Here is a 20,220-nt window from a genome sequence, read left to right on the forward strand (position 1 = left end):
GTAGAGAAGTGTGGCAGGAGTGATTTGTGATAGGAAGGTGTCTGCAAGAGTGAAAGGGAAAATTTACAGGACTGTGGTGAGACCAGCTATGTTGTATGGTTTGAGGACGATGCCACTGACAAAAAGACAGGAGGCAGAGCTTCAAAAGTTGTCCTCCCTTGAACTACTTTTGCAAGGTACTAACTGCTACATATCAGGAACAGCCCATAAGACCAGTCTATTAAAACTGTACGAGTTGAGCCGTGAGCATTATAGCAAGTAGATAAGAAGGGTTTTGGCTTTTACACCCTCACCTTGGATTTCCTTTTATAAACTCGACTTGCTCCAAATTCACCGGTAGGCAAGCTGTCACTTAATTCTCCTCCACAACTTGACATGTCCTGTACAATATGCTCAGGTGCTATTGCAACTTGGTGAATTTGGGATGTCTGGTGTATAAGTTGTATAGGTTTCGACAAGACCTGCAAAGATGTGAACTTCATTTCACCCACTACACAAAATGGAATGGAGAAATTGATATGATAAGTAATCTATTAATCTGTTATGAAAAGCTCCGTAAAACTATTAACCCACCTACTATAAAACACTTCAAGTGTCATCAAATAATGTAAAATACTGTTACCTCCAAATAATCTCTGAAAAAACTAACTGCTTACTGCAAGCTCAGTGGAAGACAATGTGGAACCATCCAGTTGAAGCTAAGAAAAAGACACATAAGTAAGAAATCTATACTAATTAATTAACTGAAATGAAAAACAGAGCACACAAAACAGTAGCACATGCATGTACATACTCCTCTGAAAGCTGCTTGTGGAGAAAGGTGATATATGGTTGCGTTTCTGTGTGTTTTCTGGAAGTAGAGAGGGTTGCCTTCTAGAGTTAACTAAAAGAAGATTTTAAAAAAATGTTAAAACAACAATTACAACAAAACAGTAATAACATACACTGTTTGAGATCAAAAGATGAACATAAGACAATATTGTAGTTTTAGCTTTTATTTCCTAATATTTATGTCAAATGCAACTTTTTAAATTATTGATTAATTTTTAAAGGTAAAAATCTATCCAACACATACTGGCCACTGTGAAAAAGTAAGCACTTCTTAGTTTCTTCAATTTGAACCAAATTTAATTGATAACCGAGTAGACAAACTGAGACTTGGTTATTGCCACCTCTGTTGGTTCAGTTATTGAAATCAAAAATATAATTCTGGAATAGGTTACAAAGCCATTTCTAAGGCTCTGGGATTGCAGCAAACCACAATGAGAACAATTATAGCGATATACAAATAAATTGAATTATATCCAAAAGGAGAAAACCTAGAACAGTGATTCATCCCCAGGCCAGGATCTTATGATATCCCTGCACAACTCTCTGATCTCCCCTTCAGCCACTTGGTGTAACCATGGGCAATCGACTGTCCTTTTCCTCCCATATTGCTAATGTGACACACTCAGGTTATTTGCTTGCGTACAACATCAGAAGGATTCTGCCATCATCATGCTGATCAGGTGCTTGTTGAATCTCTGGTCATTTCGAGACTGGACTACTGCAACTTTCTACTTGCAGGTCTACCTTTGAATGCAATTTGTCCTCTGCAAATGACCACAAAGCTCTTATTACTCCTTGTACTGCGCCATGCTCCCTCTGATCTTCTAGCACTGCTTGACTGGTCCCACCAACTCTTAGGGTAAGAGGTAGGTATATGTCAAGACTCTTTTCTGTTTTGGCACTGAGGTGGTGGAATGAGCTTCCCCTAGATGTCCAAACAACTGAGTCACTGGCTGTCTTCAAATGATGGATGAAGACCTACCTCTAGGTCTGGTTTTCCCTGTTTGTTGTATGCATTTTAAAAAAAAAATTCTCCCAACACAGTTTTCAGGCTAATGGCATCCTAAGTCTGTGACCTATTGGACTAGCGTTAATGTATTCATTGATAGAGACTTCAAAGCACTTTTGTATGTAGCTCTGGATAAGGGCATCTGCTAAATGCCAGAAATGAAATTGTAAATGTGATGAATCTTCCCACAAGTTGCCAGCCTGGGACTGGGAAAGAATAGTATCAATGGGAGAAGGGTGAATACTACTAACCAAGTAGCTCATCTCACATTTCAAAACACATTTATGATAATGTTCTAAATACTGATGAGCCAAAAGTGAAATGAAGACCTGAGTGCTATTACATCATAAAGCTAAAACAGCATTCCACAATTAGAAACACTCCAACAGGGTTGTGGTAGTGTGATGGTGCGGGGGTATTTTGCTGCTTTAGGGCCTTGCCAACTTGCCATAATTGAAAGAATCATGAATTCTGCTGATATAAAACATCTGCTCAACAGTATATGAACCAATGTTCAAGAGAATTTGGTTTAGGTAGCAAGACAACAATCCAAAGCACAAAAGCCAGTCCACCTATAAATGGTTAAAAATAAATAAAATTAAGGTTTTGAAGTGGCCTAGTCAGACCTCAAAGTACCAAGTCCAACCCAAGAGAGCTTCTGTAGCATGTGGCTAAATTAAAGCAATTCTGCAAAGAAAAGTGTGCCAAAATTTCTCCATGGCAATATAAAAGACTGATGACAGTTATCAGAAACATTTGATTGAATTTTTTGCTGCTAAATGTGGCATAAACAGTTATTCAGTTTAAGGGGCAAATGAAATTCATTTTTCATATGGCTGAAATAGGCTGCATAAACTCTTTCCTTCACCAAATAAAGTGATAATTAAATATATACATATAAATATATGCACTGCTCAAAATATTAAAGGAACACTTTTTAATCAGAGTATAGCATCAAGTCCATTAAACTCCTGGGATATTGATCTGGTTAGTTAAGTAGCAGAGGGGGTTGTTAATCAGTTTCAGCTGCTTTGGTGTTAATGAAATTAACAACAGGGGCACTAGATGGGCAACAATGAGACAACCCCCAAAACAGGAATGGTTTTACAGGTGGAGACCAATAACATTTTTTTTCCCTAATCATCTTTTCTCTGTTTGTCACTAGTTTTGCATTTGGCTAGGATCAGTGTCACTATTGGTAGCATGAGGCGATACCTGAACCCTACAGAGGTTGCACAGGCAGTCCAACTCCTCCAGGATGGCACTGGTCCTGCTGATGGGTTAAGGACCTTCTATGGCCCTGTCCAGCTGTCATGGTCTTGTACATGTACATGTACATGTTCAGTGTACATGGCCGGGCTGCTATAGCCAAACCTTTGGTCACTCGTGCCAATGCCAAACGTCGGTTTCAATGGTGCCAGCAGCGAAAATCTTGGGCTGTGGACAATGTGAAACATGTATTGTTCTCTGATGAGTCCACCTTCCTGTCTCCTGGAATCTCCTCCTTGAGACTGGTGATTTTGATGTGCCATCTTGGAAGAGTTGGACTTGTTTAACTGACATGCTATATTCTGATTAAAAAGTGTTCTTTTAATTTTTTGAACAATATACATACATACACATACATACATACATATACATATATATATACATACACATATATATATATATATATATATATACACATACATACACACACACATACACACACATACATACATACACATACATATACATATATATACATATATACATACAAGGGTTGGACAATGAAACTGAAACACTGGCCAATTTAGTGTTGGAGGATTCATGGCTAAATTTGACCAGCCTGGTGGCCAATCTTCATTGATTGCACATTCCACCTGTAAGAGCAGAGTGTGAAGGTTTAATTAGCAGAGTAATAGCACAGTTTTGCTTAAAATATTGCAATGCACACAACATTATGGGTGACATATCAGAGTTCAAAAGAGGACAAATTGTTGGTGCACGTCTCGCTGGCGCATCTGTGACTAAGACAGCAAGTCTTTGTGATGCATCAAGAGCCACGGTATCCAGGGTAATGTCAGCATACCACCAAGAAGGACGAACCACATCCAACAGGAGTAACTGTGGACGCAAGAGGAAGCTGTCTGAAAGGGATGTCTGAGTGCTAACCCGGATTGTATCCAAAAAACATAAAACCACAGATGCCCAACTCACTGCAGAATTAAATGTGCACCTCAACTCTCCTGTTTCCACCAAAATTGTCAATGTACATGGTCAATGTACATGGCCGGGCTTCTATAGCCAAACCTTTAGTCACTTGTGCCAATGCCAAACGTCGGTTTCAATGGTGCCAGCAGCGAAAATCTTGGGCTGTGGACAATGTGAAACATGTATTGTTCTCTGATGAGTCCACCTTCACTGTCTTTCCCACATCCGGGAGAGTTACGGTGTGGAGAAGCCCCAAAGAAGCGTACCACTCAGACTGTTGCATGCCCAGAGTGAAGCATGGGGGTGGATAAGTGATGGTTTGGGCTGCAATATCATGGCATTCCCTAGGCCCAATATTTGTGCTAGATGGGCGCGTCACTGCCAAGGACTACCGAACCATTCTGGAGGACCATGTGCACCCAATGGTTCAAACATTGTATCCTGAAGGTGGTGCCATGTATCAGGATGATAATGCACCAATAAACACAGCAAGACTGGTGACAGAATGGTTTGATGAACATGAAAGTGAAGTTGAACATCTCCCATGGCCTGAAGAGTCACCAGATCTAAATATTATTGAGCCACTTTGGGGTGTTTTGGAGGAGCGAGTCAGGAAACGTTTTCTTCCACCAGCATCACGTAGTGACCTGGCCACTATTCTGCAAGAAGAATGGCTCAAAATCCCTCTGGCCACTATGCAGGACTTGTATCTGTCATTCCCAAGACAAATTGATGCTGTATTGGCCGCAAAAGGAGGCTCTACACCATACTAATGAATTATTGTGGTCTAAAACCAGGCATTTCAGTTTCATTGTCCAACCCCTATATATGTATGTATGTATATATATATATATATATATATATATATATATATATATATATATATATATATATATATATATATATATATATATATATATATATATATATATATATATATATATATATATGTGTATATATATATATATATATATATATATATATATATATATATATATATATATATAAATAAGGATATTTGGCTTTTGGGTAAAATTTATAGAAAATGTAAAAAGTTCACGCTACAGTGATATCATGAAAGTAGGGCATTTAAGTAGAAGCATGCAATGGTGATTTCCTCATCTCAAACAATTTATTGAAACAAAAGCCAACAACAGTGGTGGGTATACCACAACAAAAAATGTCAATGTCTCAATAATTTGTCATGTGCCCTTGACCATCAATTACAGCTTGACAACAATGTCTCATGCTGTTCACAAGTCGACTTATTGTCTGCTGAGGCATGGCATTCCACTCTTCTTGAAGGGCTGCCCTCAGGTCATTGAGGTTCTGGGGTGCAGGGTTACGAGCCTCTACACGACTGTGACTCTTCCAATCTCTTTGTATAGAGATACAAAGAGTCGCAACCTGCTGATGACACAATGACACTCTGACACTCTAAGCTCAGTCGCCACTTCCGTCTGAGAACATCCTGTTTGAAGCCTCGCAATGGCAAGGTACTGTTGATCAATTGTTAGGTGTCGTCTTGGTCTCATGATTTCAAAATGTGAACAGCATGATGAAGAGGACTGTTTAAATACCAATTCTAATTGAACCAGAAAATTTATTGGTCGATTCATGGATCAAACCCCAGTTGTGAATTTTGCTGTAAAGCACCTTGTTAGAGAACAGCAAGTTATGCAAAAAGTACTGAAACACTGAACAGTTGGACATGTGCATTCAAAAGTGTAGAGAAGGTCAAATTAATTCACCTGTAAAGGTACATTTTAGGTGCATCCTGAAATTTCACCCGAAAGCCGAATATCCTTAACTTTTTGTGAGTAATACATACATATATATATATATATACACATTATATATATATATATATATATATATATAAAAGTCTGAAAAAATATACAATAGCAGAGTGCACAGCTTTTTAAATATACTCTTTCACAACACTGTGCAGTATGTATACACAGACAGTCTCCACTGTATGTACACCTAGGTAATCCCTACATTTAATACCTTTTCACCAGGTACACCTAGAATAGCAACATTAAGAAAGTAAACATCCCATTCAATCTTAGTATTCTAACAATACAAATCAACATGAGCATTTTCCCACCATATTCAGATTATGCAGAAAGGCAAGTGGGGCTAGCTGCGTGTGCTCCATTAGCATGTTGAAGGTCAGGTCAAGACACTGGAGAGAAGATAAGTGCTCAACTCCTGCAGTCAAAATAAAAAAAAAAAAATCAGATATGTTCATGTGAGGGTTGCGTGTTGACAAAACCATTATACTGTTCTTCCCATCATCTTATAACTTAAGAAGAAGAATAACAACAGCTAATAATCATACAATTAAGTACAATAATAATAATAATAATAATAATAATAATAATAATAATAATAATAATAAAAATACCACTAATAATACTAATTTTAACTATTATTATTATTACTATTATTAGCAATAGTTATTATTTTAGCTCTCTCTTTTCTTATCATTTTGCTGCCTTGAGATAGCCAATCTTCTGTTCTTCTTTATTCAGAATCAAGCACTGAAGACCCTTGGTTTTTGTTTGTATTCTTATTAGGGCCCAAGCACTAAAGGTGAGTGCACCTATAGTATCTGTTACTTTTCTTCAACTTCTTGTTATTATTCTATACTGGAAGTCTATTGCAGCCCAGACAACCATATGGTAAAAAGTTGTGAAATTTCACACTCTGATTGGACATAGTGGCCATAGTCATTTCATCAATTTTGCCTCAATGTCTCTAGGGCCATCAATGGGTCAAATTTTAAAGTAATTTGGGGTTGTAAGGAAATTCTTTCTTCTCATTAGTCCTTGGGTCATGCTGATTTAACCATAATCATTGATGTCATTTTCAATCTTATTGGATTTTGATCTTGAGACTAAAGTGATCAGATCTTTTGCTATTCAATAGTGTTTACACGTAACGCACAAACTAATCTAATGTTGAAGCTGCCAAACAGGAAATGTGTCAGCAGAACTTTGACACCAAACAATACTTTCACATCAAACTCTACAAACATCATTAGAATGAGGTCTTAAGAGAGCCTAGACAGCACTTTAATAAAGAAAAAGAAAAACGTTAAAAATGTTTTTTTTCCCAATTATTCATTACCAAGTGTTTGGTTTAGCAAATTTTGGTACAGCAAAGAAGATACACAACAATGGCAATTTTTTCCATTGTTTGGTTTTGATTATTAATAGGTGACTGTAATAACTCTTGTTGCAATTGTATTTATTTGAAAGCTATGCTGACAACCATTTTCTGAGGGACAGTGTTATTTGGTCCCAATTTGGTATAATAAACTTCTTGACCTCTCAGTAGCTGCCAGCACCTTTATTCACTTAGGAACCTTTTCAGTACTCTCACCATTAATGTTTTCCAGTTGATTATGTCTGAGCACCAAAGTGACCAGTCTTGCTCTAGTGTTCGGGCCGAGCTCTGGTACCCTCTGCAGGTTGTTATAGGCAAGATTAAGATGTTTGAGCTCACAGAGTGGCTGAAGACAAAAATATATATTAGAGTGTTACCACACTTCACAGACAATACAAATTATATAATACAGATTAAAATCTACACCAAAAACTGAAGCCTGCCTTCAGAAATTCAGCACATTCCTGGATCTTGTTATGGCTTAAATCCAATGACTTCAGAATATTCAACAAACTCTGAAAAAAATTCAATGTCATTATCATAGGGCAATACAAAAATATAAAGGAACATTCAATAATAAATCAAATAGCTAAATACGTTTAACTCATACCAACAATGACAATGAAGCAGAGAAGCACAGTGTCTTACCAGGGATTCATCAAGACAGGAAATATAGTTGTAGCTGAAGTTCAGAGTGTGAAGTTCTAACCAAGGCAGGGCAGTGCTGAGATCTCCTCCACAAAGTAACAGTAGCTCCTGTAACACACAGAAGGTAAACTTCAGAAATCTAGACTATAAAAGTAATCATTTGTATGCTAATATCAGAAACTAATACCTCCAAAGTGTTTAGGCTTTTAGAGCAAATGAAGACCTCCAACTGAGAGTAGACACCACGCAGCCCTTCCAGACAATGAGAAGGTATTCTTTTCAGCTGGATCCACAGACAGCAATTAATCCAGTTAGTGGTGCATGGGAGTGTGTGTGTGTGTGTATGTATATTTAAAATAAAAATTTACATTGAAAAAATATAATGGCTTTGGAGTTACTGCTCTAATTTTACATTTATGAAAGCTATATAAAGAAAAAGTACAAGCATTCACTACTTAAAATGCTTTCAAAATACAGAACATTGCATGCAATATTCATAACATATTACAGTTAATACATTTACATTCATGGTATTTGGAAGATGCCCTTATCCAGAGCAACATTTATCTCATTTATACAACTGAGCAACTGAGGGGTAAGGGCCTTGCTCAAGGGCCCAGCAGTAGCAACTTGTTTTAATAGAAGATCCCAACTTTGGTTGGAGGTTGGTGTCAGAGTGCAGGGTCAGCCATGATACAGTGCCCCTGGAGCAGTGAGGGTTAACCACTGAGCTAACAATAAAATGAATAAATTTAAGTATTTAAATGAAAAATACCAAAGTATAATGTTAACTTACCTCTAAGTGCTTGAGGAACTTAAAAGGGAAGATTTTCACAGTGGACTGCAGCCTTACCCCAGGTGGATGGACAAGCTGTGTTTTAGCACAGAACATTAATAAGACACTGACAATAATTCTATGTAAATATTCTTTTAAAATTTCAGCACAATGTAGTCTATATTCTTAAAGATAACTGGAATTATGAAGTTCAAATGTCATAAAAAGCAGGTGAAACAGAAGCAAAACACACTATATTGCAAAAGGTTTGTAGACACCCAACCATTACAACAATGTGAATCCTAAACTGTTGCCACAAATTTGGAAGCACATGTATACAATGTTTTTATTTGCTATAACATTACATTTTCTATTCACTCAAACTAGCCCAACATTTTCCAGCATGACAAGTCCCTAGTGCCAAAGCAAGGTCCATGAAGACATGATTTGCTGAGGTTGGACTCATGTGGCCTGCATAAAGCCTTGACCTCACCTCCATTAAGCACCTATTGGATGAACTAGAATGGCAATTGCACTTCAGACGTCCTTGCACAACATCAGTGCCTGACCTAACAAATGGTCTTGTGGCTGAAAGGACAAATTCCTTCAGCCAAGCAAAGATGTATGTGACCACATTGACTGTTTAAACACTACTTGAATTTCCTTTTGGGATGAATGAAGTATGTATCTGTCTATCTGTCTATCTGTCTATCTATCTAACATTATGCGACCATTTGAGGTGACGATGCCGGCAACAATACTAAGCAAAGGTGGATGTGACTGTTATTTGCAGACCTCTGGCTAAATATCAGTATCACCAGCCATTTGGGTGATACTCAATTCTTTCACTCAATATGCATTTAAAGCAAAACGTAGTACTTAATTGAAATTACAAACGAAAAGAACAGTATAAAAAATGTTCTTGACTCCAATCAACCCAACATACTTCATGGATTTTTTCACTGCTGCGCTGTATAAAAATTCTTAATTAAGATCTTGATTAACATCTCCATTTATTTTCTTACACTGGCGAGCCACTCAGTGAGGGATTGCCAAAAAAGCAGGGACAGGTAATAAAAACTGATTTTTTTTTCTTCTTTTATGCTGTTTTTGATTTTGGAAACCCCCTCATTTTACATATATAGAAAAGAACATTTTAAGGGCAGAATAGGATTTGAGTGAAAGAATTGTATTTGAATCATTGTTTCTGAGGTACCATGCAAAGAGCTTAAGTTTCTAAAGTAATTAAAACATTGTGGGATTGTTATAATTCCGTTAAGTTTCTAAAGTAACAGACCGTCAGCAATGTGGCAGAAATTATAAATAAATAGTTTCTAAAGTAAATGAAACTGGTGATGTACACTACCAGTCAAAAGTTTGGACACACCTTTTAATTCAATGTTTTTTGTTTAGGGATTTATTTTCTACATTCTAGAACAATACTGGAGATTTCAAAACTATGAAATAACACACATGGACTTAAGTAATCCATATGTAATGACAACAAAAAACAGTCAGTTGTTATTTTAAGACACAAAGGTCAGGTGTTCTGGAATAGTTCTTGCAAGAACAGTATTGTCAAGTGCATTCGCAAAACCCATCAAGCACCATGATGAAACTGGCTCACATAAAGACCATCCCAGTAAAGCAAGACCAAAACTTACCTCTGCTGCAGAGAAGTTCATTTAGAGTTGCCAGCCTCAGAAATCACCAATTAACAGCACCTCAGATTAGCGCCGTTATGAAGGCTTTACAGAGCATCAGTAGCAGACATATCTCAGTATCAACTGTTCAAACGAGATTATTGTGTATTTCGGCCGCCTTCAGCATTATTTTACAATGTAGAAAGAAATAAACATCAGGAAAGACCATAGAATTAGAAGATGTATCCAAACTTTTGATTGGTAGTGTAGTTGATGGCCCAAAACTCTGATAAGTTTAAAACAATAACACAATGCAGTGTGATTTTCTCCGACAAACTGTGACCATGTTAAAATTTTGTGAGTGTTAGTGTAGCTGAACTTGAGGCCTGACCGTGGCTGTGTCTGAAGTAGTGAGACATTCAAGTTCAGAAACCTTGATTGTTAAATACCTCATTGCGAAATACAGGTCACATGGAATGTTCGATGGGATAGAGAATGTTGCTGCTAAGCCATAAGAATCTCCTGGTTTGAAAATTATTACAGCCTCCACTTATTGAAGTGGAGGCTGGAAATGAACGGCTTCACTCTACTATGACTATGAACACAAGTGAAGGAGGAGCCACTGACCTCTATTATGGTCAGAGGGTTTAGTCCCAGTTTTTTCACTGGGACTAAACCCTCTGACCATAATAGAGGTCAGTTCCAAAGCTGTGTTCCAGAATATTTGGAAATTTAATCCTGCCAAACAAGATCCATTAGATCCATTCTTAAAAACTTGAAACAATATTCAGACCTATACAAATTTACAGATGGTGATGCATGTATTGTCCTAAGTAGGTGTCTGCCTGATACTCTGTCTGGAGCCTTAACTAAAAAAAGTGAAAAACAAAACTGGAGAGGGGAAAAAAAAAAATCAGGCGTTGCTTAACTGGGATAAAACAGCTGAAAAGGTTGAACACCTAATGGTCTTTTCAGAACAATTATTGAGGGCATTTAAAACATTCAGTGGAAACTCCAATATTACTCAGGATGATGTCAGCTTTAAATCCTCGTTAATTAACAAGTGCGACCCACTCACCTGTCCTGTTGTGGCAGTGCACATTACACATTTCTCTGAAGACAATTACATTATTGCAAAAATTACAGTTTTACAACAGCAATGCAAACTCAAAGAAATCACATCCTGTGTCAGCAGCAGGTGTTAAAAAGCACTACAGGAATTGATACTGCAAAGTATCCTGGAAATATGAGGGCCATGCTAGTGGGGAAAGAGAAGAAGGTCTGCCTTCTTTTAACTCTGATAACCTTAGAATTTAGTGATAAAGTCATGGTAAAGAATTACCAACATAAGGTCCATGGTCCACTAACTGGGTGAGACCATACACAGTGTTTGACAAATGTGGAGATTCAATTTATAAGCACTGCCACAAAACCAGCACATAATCTGTTAAGAAACGGTTCCACACTGATCAATTAATACCATAAAAAATTCTGATGGCAACCTTATGGAGCCAAGTATGTGTTTGTAATGTTTTTTTTTTTTAGAGGTTATTGATGTTTGTGGACAGTGTACTTTGAGCTACTTGGACTAGGAATATCTATTTGGATTAGAGTTATTGCCTATTCTGGTTGGATTTGAGATGTAATATTTAAAATTCTGTTTGTGTAGGGATTTTCTTCTTTTGTCATTACACTATGCTATGGTGTATGTATGTTGAGATGTCAAATTGCAGATAATTTGATGATCAATGTAGGACATTCATGCTGGCACTGACAGTTCCCGAATGTCTTCTGAATATTTCTGAGTGATAACTCAAGTGTACACACCTGACATGTCTGTGATTGTCTGGCTGCCCGAATCTACAATCTGGGCTAGCCACAGCCCAGGTCAGCTCCTTCGTACCATATTGTGTATTTTCTTACAATTGCTGATGGTGGTGTAGCAAATGGATCCACAAAAGTCCAAACTAATCTGACTTAAGACATTTGCCAAAAATTAAACCTCATATTGATGACTTTATTTATTTATGAAAGCTGGGGCCACTGCTAGCAAATGTTTACCACTGACACACAGCCAATATGATTTTCACTTACTGAGGTTAAACCCATTCAGTTCAATGGACTATTCAAAAAAAAAATTCAATTCAATTAACCAGGTAAAAGTTTTTATTAAAAATCATTTACTACTGTAACAAAATTTAAAAAGTAATAGGCCAACTGACTATGCTGCATGACAGATTGAATGTTAAAAATATATTTTTAAAATACCACACGCTTTTCTATATTAAATAATGTAATTAATAATAGTCTATATTAAAAAAGAAAATCAGTAAATAAAATCTCTCAACTACACATCACTTTTATAGATCATATAAAAAGAATTATTCTATGGCAAAAAATGTCCTTGCAAGCTTACTAATCCCATACCTTGAGCGAGATGGTCTTCTGTAGCATGTCAAAGAGGAACTGCACCTGGAGCAGTGTGGTGGTATCAGCTGGGTGTGATGGTAGAGCCAGGAAGCTGTGCTGATGTGTGCACGAAAGCAGGTACTGTTCAAAGAGTTGTGTCAAATGCTGTACGCAAGTCACCTGCAAAGTCAGAGTGCTTGAGCCATCCAACACAGATTCGCCTAAGATAAAAATAATAATAATAATAATAAGACAGAAAAAAAGGTGTAAAACACGTAGTGGACAAAATATACATTATCTTCAGTGGAAGTGCTCAAAGAGGACAGTACCATTATTCCGCAACAGTGTGGCAAGGCTCTGCACAAGAGTGGACTGGCAGTCCTGGGTAGCAGACATCCTGAAGGAACTGAACATTAAAATCAATTGTGTAGAAAATACACATCGCAATTATTCGGAGATATGATAGATGGAGTGCAATTCCACTAGGTTGGTGGTTAGTTTTTGCTCAGTACTAGAAGAATTTAATAAATAATTTATTTATTATTATTAATTATTAATTGTATTAATTTAAATTTAGTAATTAATAATTTAAAATTTTGATTTGAGAAAGCAATTGCTTCTTCACTGTTTCATATAGATTGTTTGGATTAAAATAATTTTACAATTAAAATTTAGCGCTACGTATAAACAACAAATAAATATGTAGCCTAAATAAATACGCCTATCTAGACTACACATCACCTAGCTTACTGCTTAGCAATTTACACGTAAATCAAACTTTCTCTCGCACATGTTCCTTTTCTGAAATGAAAACGCTGGTTACCTTCAATGTCAACAAAGGTCTGCTGATACAACGAAATCAAATACGAGACGAGACACACTACAGTGTAAGAAACGTTGCTCTTGTTACGCTACTTTCGGCAACCTTTAACATTATTGACACATTATTTGACGCTTACTTGCTTCCCATCACGTGAGCAGCACGCTAAGTACGGTGGCCTGGACATCCCAAACTGACTTGATGTGTCGAATTTATGGGCTGCGACAGCAGAGACGCGACAGTGTAGGCGCTGCGCGTAAGAAGAACGGAGACCATTGTGCTTTCACACCGGCAGCGACTACATCGTGCATCTTTAAATGCGCATAATTTTAAATGCAAACAGTGTTAAAGTTGATGCAGCTTGTAGGAAAAAACTCTTTAAGACGTTTAACTATTGATGTAATTTATATAGACTATATTGCCAAAAGTTTTGGGACGTCTGCCTTTACATGCACATGAATTTTAATGATTCTTAATCCATAAGGTTTAACATGGATTTGGCGTGCCCTTTGCAACTATAACAGCTTCAACTCTTCTGGGAAGGCTTTCCACAAGGTATAGGAGTGTGTTTATGGGAATTTTTGACTATTCCTCTAGAAGCGCATTTGTGAGGTCAGGCATGGATGTTGGACGTGAAGGCCTGGCTCGCAGTCTCTACTCTATTTCATTCCAAAGCATTCTATCGGGTTGAGGTGCAGGCCTGTAAAGTTCCTCCAAACCAAACTCACTCATCCATGTCTTTATGGACCTTGCATTGTGCACTGGTGTGCAGTCATGATGCAAAAGGAAGGGGCCATCCCCAAACTGTTCCCACAAAGTCTAAACCTTGAAAAACAACTCCACACCATAATTCCTTCTCCACCAAACTTTACACTTGGCAAAATGCAGTCAGGCAAGTACCGTTCTCTTAGCAACTGCCAAACCAAGACTTGTCTATCAGATTGCCAGGCAGAGGAGCGTGATTTGTCACTCCAGAGAACACGTCTCCACTGCTCTAGATTCCAGTGGTAGACTTATTGCACAGGTGGCAACCTATCACGGTACCACACTTGAATTCACTGTGCTCCTGAAAGCGTCCCATTCTTTTACAAATGTATGCAGAAACAGTGCACGCCTAGGTGCCTTTAGTTTAAACACCTGTGGACATGGAAATGATTGGAACACCTAAATTCAATGACTTGGAGGTGTGTCCCAAAGTTTTTGGCAATATTGTGTGACTATGATTTTATCCACATTGTTTTTTCTAAGTGCTAGTAGTTAACAGAAAAGAAGACCATCTCACTTTATCTGTTGCTAAGGTATAGAAGAAGGTTTCTTATGTTTTTTTCTTACAGGTGCATGTTTTGGTGAGATGAAGAGTTTTGTTTCATTTTTGTGAACTGCTGATAATATTTCTCCTAAATTCAAAATATAACTATTGTTATTTAGAGTGTATATTTAAAGGAAAGGACAACACATAAAAATAACCCAAGATCATGCAGTATTTGCAGAGCTTTAATAACTCAAAACAAAATGCAAATAATTTGTAAACAAATTGTGTTAATGCTTTGGCTAAATAACATTAACTTTATACCACTCTTTTTGCAAAAAAGCAAACAGCTCAGCTTTGCTTGATGGTTTGTGACCATCCATCTTCCTCTTGATGACATTCCAGAGGTTTTCAATAGGGTTCAAATCTGGAGATTGGGCAGTGGTCTCTTATTTTTTTCCAGAGCTATATAAAAAAACTGAATTTCTTCATACATTTCCTTGTTCAAATGAGGTCTGGACAATTTTTTTTTCTCCCAAATATTTTTTCTGTTAATTTGGCCTTGTTTGTTTGTTTGTTTGTTTAAACCTTTTGTAATTAGAAATTATATTATTATATAAAGAAGATTTTCATTTATTCCTTTCATTTGTTCCATTCTATGGTATTCTAAGTCCATGTAGGGTGCAACATTTTGTGCTTAACTAGAAGTACTGTTTGTATGTGGTGTGTGATCTGCATAATACGGTAGTGTGCTTATAATGAAGAGGTGACATGGTTTGGTGACAAGGGGAGGAAATTAAAACTCCTGCTTTACTTTGTTAAAGTAAATTGTGTTATTAGAGACAAAGGTGAAATGAAGGGTTTGGGGTAGAATTGAAGGTTTAGGACTTTAAAATGGAAATTACGTCTTTCATCCAGTTGTCAGTTGTTGTTTTTTTCTTAAAGGGTGAATATGAAAGAACCCAATGCACATGGGCAGCACGTTGGATAAAATATGAAAACTTAAACCATAGAGGTTATCAAACCTTAATCCACTAAGCAATTTATACTAGGTTCTCACCTTTTATGCCTTTGCTTAATCCATTTAAAAAGTATTAGAATACACAATGTATTTAAAATAATTTTATGCTTTGGGCAGCATAAAATGATGTCACTTCTCTCCAGGTGCATATCTTGGAATGTGTTTTTCCAAGAACCTAAAAGAGCAAGTTTACTAGTCAAAAATGAAAAAAACATAAGTAATATAAATTAATCAATAAAGCTATGATCATAAAGTCAGGGTTGAAAAATTATTGTCGCATGATGTTTCTGAGCTGCTTTGAGTCACTTTGACACTTTGCTTTGATTTCTTTTTTTTACTTTCCTTTTTTAGAATAATTTACCATCGAAGTATGAGCATAAACAGGTCCCTGTCATGAGTTTGACTATGTTGGGTGCAGGTGAGTGTTCATGTGAACTGTTAGCCGACAGACAGAGCTTTTGTGGGTTTAGTTGAGTCGTCTCGTTGTGATTTGTAATCTCTATATAATCGCTTGCTGTTAACTTATAATCCTATATAAATGTAGCGTAGAACCCACAATGTTCATATGCAAGCAATGTGGCATCTCTGTGGAGACATTATATGCCTTTGTTAATCATGCAAAAGGGCACATAAACATGGCGTACTTCAGGCTTTTGTGTACAGTTTCTGAATGTCCATGCACATTTCAAAGCCTCTCTGCAAGATTTAATTCGGACCACTGATTAGACTATGGAGTTTACGATTTAAAAGTAAGCATACCTATTTTAAACAGTGCGCAAGAATATTGCGAAATTTCAAAATCCTAGGGAGTATGCTAGCTGAAAACCATCAAGTAATGCAAGCCTATTTGAGTGCTGGCTCCATCTTTCCCCCAAATGTGCAAGTAGGTGAAGCAGATAAGTTTCACAGTATATAACATAGTGTATACAACACCTGCATTCAAGCAGCTGTAAGGATGTAAGGCCTTCTTGACACCACATTTGCAACACTAACTGCTACATACAAAAGAACCACATCAATGTCAATGGTTGTTGTGGTAGATCACACTAATGAGTATTGGGTCTGCGCTGTCTGCAACAAGAGTCAAATCCTGAATATTTGTGTGTAAACGCAGAGAATCTAGCTGACTATTACCCTCTGCCAGTGTACAAATGCTTTAATGCTAATTTTGTTGCACTTCACCACTTTGTCTTAGGTAAAAAGGTAAAAGATGGAAGTAACATGAAGAAATCACATTGCTGTTTATACCACTCTTTTTTTGCTAAAAAGCAAACAGTTCAGCTTTGCGTGATGGTTTGTGACCATCCATCTTCCTCTTTTCAATTTTCTGTAGGGTTCAAATCTGGAGATTGGGCAGTGGTCTATTATTTTTTTCCAGAGCTATATATATATTAAATTTCATATAAAAACGGCGGCAAACTTCGGCTCTTCCTCGTCTTCAATCCGCAGACCGCAGCGTCGAAGAGTGAGGATCAGAGGACAAGTGAGTGTGTGTGTGTGTTATCAGGAAGACTCATATTTGGCTTGTTCAGTACTCAATTGTTATACACGTCTATGCAATACAGTGGAATGCTGCAATAAGTTTACCATCCTACCCTGTTAGTCAAACCTTTATTTTATTTATTTATTTTTTACTATTATACCCTCATTGGGGGCTGAGCCCCACTTAAATGAAAATTCTAGAATCGCCCCTGGACGCCACGGCAATTGATACTAATCAACCGTTAAATAACAAAGTAAAAAAGAAATTAGGCTACAGTATTTCACACCTCACAAGGAATAGTCCATTTTATTACGGTTACTTTTCTCAAAAAAGACATTCTTGTTGAAGTATGCAGCAAAACCGCAATCTCCGGAGGACGCAGCATCCGAAATGAGACAATGCGAATATAGAAACAATGTATATGGGCGGGTCACTGCCTCTGACTACTCCAATTATCCAATCAAAGGACGGGAAATTGCTTACATGTCATATGCCTGCTAGATGGCCCCAGTGATGCCAACTCGAAATCTGACTGGTTAATGGAACAGTTTCATTGCCACTTATTTTAAGCTACGGGCGCCTGCACTATTGATTACTATTGATACTGAAGGCCTTACGGCCGGGCAACACATGATGTCAGCCACTAGCTGAAATATGATTGGATAAATACTCTTATCATAAATATACACTACTGGAAGCAGTGCAACCGAGAGAAAAGCTATGAAATGTAGATAATAGACTATTGGGAATAATTTAATATACATTCATGGAAAAATATATTAAATATATTAAAATGCAAGTCAGTGATTCAGATCACTGCTGTTTAGGCCAGCAGAGAAGGCCTTGCTGGCCCTGATGGTCCACCACTGCTGAAACGTCTATTTCCCGCATATATTTGAGCGCTGTTAAGCCGATTCTTAAACATTAAATTAAATTAAAATGCTAACATTGTCTTCTATGATGTGTAAAATAAACATCTCTGTTAAAATGTCAGAATATTTAGTTTATTGTTTCATGAGCTCTTAAGATGTTTACATTTTCATTTGTTAATACAGTTAAAGAAGTTCATCCAAAAATTTAACTTGTTTCATTTGCTTATCCTTATGCTGTTCCAAACACAAAAGACTTTTGTTCATCACAAATGAAAATATTTTTAATCTCCTCATTTTTGTTCATCCTCTGATAGTCCACTCAACCAAAATATTCCAGTTCAGAAAGTGTATAAAGACAAAGTAATCCATAAGATTTACCAGTTAGGTGTCTTAAACCTCTCAAATCATATGGATTACTTTTATGCACTTGACACTAAAGACTTTGGTTGACTGGATAGATAAAAATTCAAGAGAGAATATTCTTGAGAATCTTGAGAGTGAGTAAATGATGAAATTTTTTTATTTTTTGTCTTAACACATCAAATGATCTATATAATTCTATATCTATACTATGTGAAGGTTCATTGTGAGGATAAACCCAGACAACAGCAAGTGCTCCACAAAGTTCCAAGTCAGCAAAAGAAGTGGGAATATGATGCAAAGAAAGAACTCTGGCCTGTATCCTCATGTGTCCTCCTTCATTAATTGGATTTCAGCTGGCAAAACTATTAAGCTACTAAAAACAAATACTTTCTATTCAGGCAAGTTTTTTTTTATTGGGAATTTTTTAGGATTGTTCTTACGACTTAATTTGTTCTTTATCATTTTCAAAAGGCTGTTACTACAGGTTTCCACCTTTCATTGTCGTTATACACAACACTGTATAAAAGTTATTTAAGGTCTAGCATTAAAGTAGACGCTTGATAAGGGGATAATAATTAATCAGTAAATTCCAGTCCAGATGGTCCAGTCCATAATATGCACTTTTCTTGAAGGTGAATGAATTTAAACCCACCCCCATTTCTGCTACTTAGACCACATCTGTGTTATACTAATTCCAGCATACAGACCGCCCCTCAGACACTCTAAACTGGTTCTGAAACAGGTGAAAACTTGGCCAGCAAGAACCAGCTCTGGTCTTCAGGACTGTTTTGAGTGCACTGACTGGCACATGTTCAGAAAAGCCGATTTTATCCACATGGAGGAGTACATGGCATCAGTGGCCAGCTACACTGGCAAGTGCACTGATCGTCTTCAAGACCATCACCACATGCTCCAACCAGAAGCCGTGGATGACCGCAAAGGTGCATGCGCTGCTGAAGACTAAAGATTCCGTCTTCAGAGCAAGGGACAAGACGGCCTTAAGAACAGCAAGGGCCAAACTGTCCCAAGACATCAGAGATGCAAAGCTTGCACACATCCAGAGAACCCACGGCCACTTCCAGGACACCCAGAACATGTGGCCGGGCATACGGGCGATCACAAACTACAACTTCCCCTGCATGTGACTGTGACGCCTCCCTCCCAGATGCACTGAATGACTTCTACGCTAGGATTGAGCCACAGAACAACATAGCAACAAGGAAGACCATCCCTCCTCCCAACCACAAAGTGCTCTGTCTAATCAGGGCTAATGTGAGGAGAACTCTATGCAGTTAACCCATGGAAATCTGCTGGACCAGACAACATTCCTGGCACCGTGCTCAGGGAGCACATTTTTTATGAGACACTGGAAGACTGAGGGGGCACTAGAGAGCCCATATGGTATGACAAGGTACTCATAGTGGCTAGTGGTGGTACTGAAAGCCATCTTGTATCAGCAGCTGGTTTTATGCACTGCAGAGGTCCAGCTTTGTGAAGTACTGTGGTGTTCTTTGCTGCACAAGGGCTAAGGGGACTAGTTTAAGGGTATAGGGTTGCTTAACTGCCCTGGTTGAGACCCCAGTGAACAATACATAATCAATATTTGGCTTTTTCAGCAACAAAGAAAAAGCATTCTTATGCAAAGAATATGGAGTGCCAGACATAGATTTGTTGGATGGCCTTTTTAATATATTCCTGTATAGCTTTTTTGCATGACTAACAAGGGGTAA

The 20,220-nt window shown here is 37.5% G+C and overlaps 1 protein-coding gene across 5 annotated transcripts in view; it reads right to left on the reverse strand.

The window, feature by feature from the left end:
• stk11ip (serine/threonine kinase 11 interacting protein) overlaps positions 1-13,663 on the reverse strand; it is a 49,556-nt gene extending 35,893 nt beyond the window's left edge. For 3 of the 5 annotated variants that reach the window (XR_009206099.1, XM_058403414.1, XM_058403412.1), the window contains exons 1-13: positions 13,506-13,663; positions 13,012-13,088; positions 12,701-12,903; positions 8,652-8,726; positions 8,043-8,138; positions 7,856-7,963; positions 7,651-7,722; positions 7,424-7,553; positions 6,144-6,247; positions 3,598-3,702; positions 794-883; positions 657-698; positions 294-461 (exon numbers count right to left, since the gene is read on the reverse strand). Coding sequence is in view for 4 of the 5 variants with exons in the window: in XM_058403414.1 (XP_058259397.1) it covers positions 294-461; positions 657-698; positions 794-883; positions 3,598-3,702; positions 6,144-6,247; positions 7,424-7,553; positions 7,651-7,722; positions 7,856-7,963; positions 8,043-8,138; positions 8,652-8,726; positions 12,701-12,903; positions 13,012-13,078 (1,260 nt within the window). In the remaining variant the exon portion in view is untranslated. The remainder of the gene's footprint in view (positions 1-293; positions 462-656; positions 699-793; positions 884-3,597; positions 3,703-6,143; positions 6,248-7,423; positions 7,554-7,650; positions 7,723-7,855; positions 7,964-8,042; positions 8,139-8,651; positions 8,727-12,700; positions 12,904-13,011; positions 13,089-13,505) is intronic. The other 2 variants (XM_058403413.1, XM_058403415.1) reach the window with 2 other exon arrangements.
• Positions 13,664-20,220: the final 6,557 nt, after the last annotated feature.

This window comes from Hemibagrus wyckioides, linkage group LG11 (genome assembly GCF_019097595.1).
Source record: "Hemibagrus wyckioides isolate EC202008001 linkage group LG11, SWU_Hwy_1.0, whole genome shotgun sequence".
Classification (NCBI taxonomy): Eukaryota; Metazoa; Chordata; class Actinopteri; order Siluriformes; family Bagridae; genus Hemibagrus; species Hemibagrus wyckioides.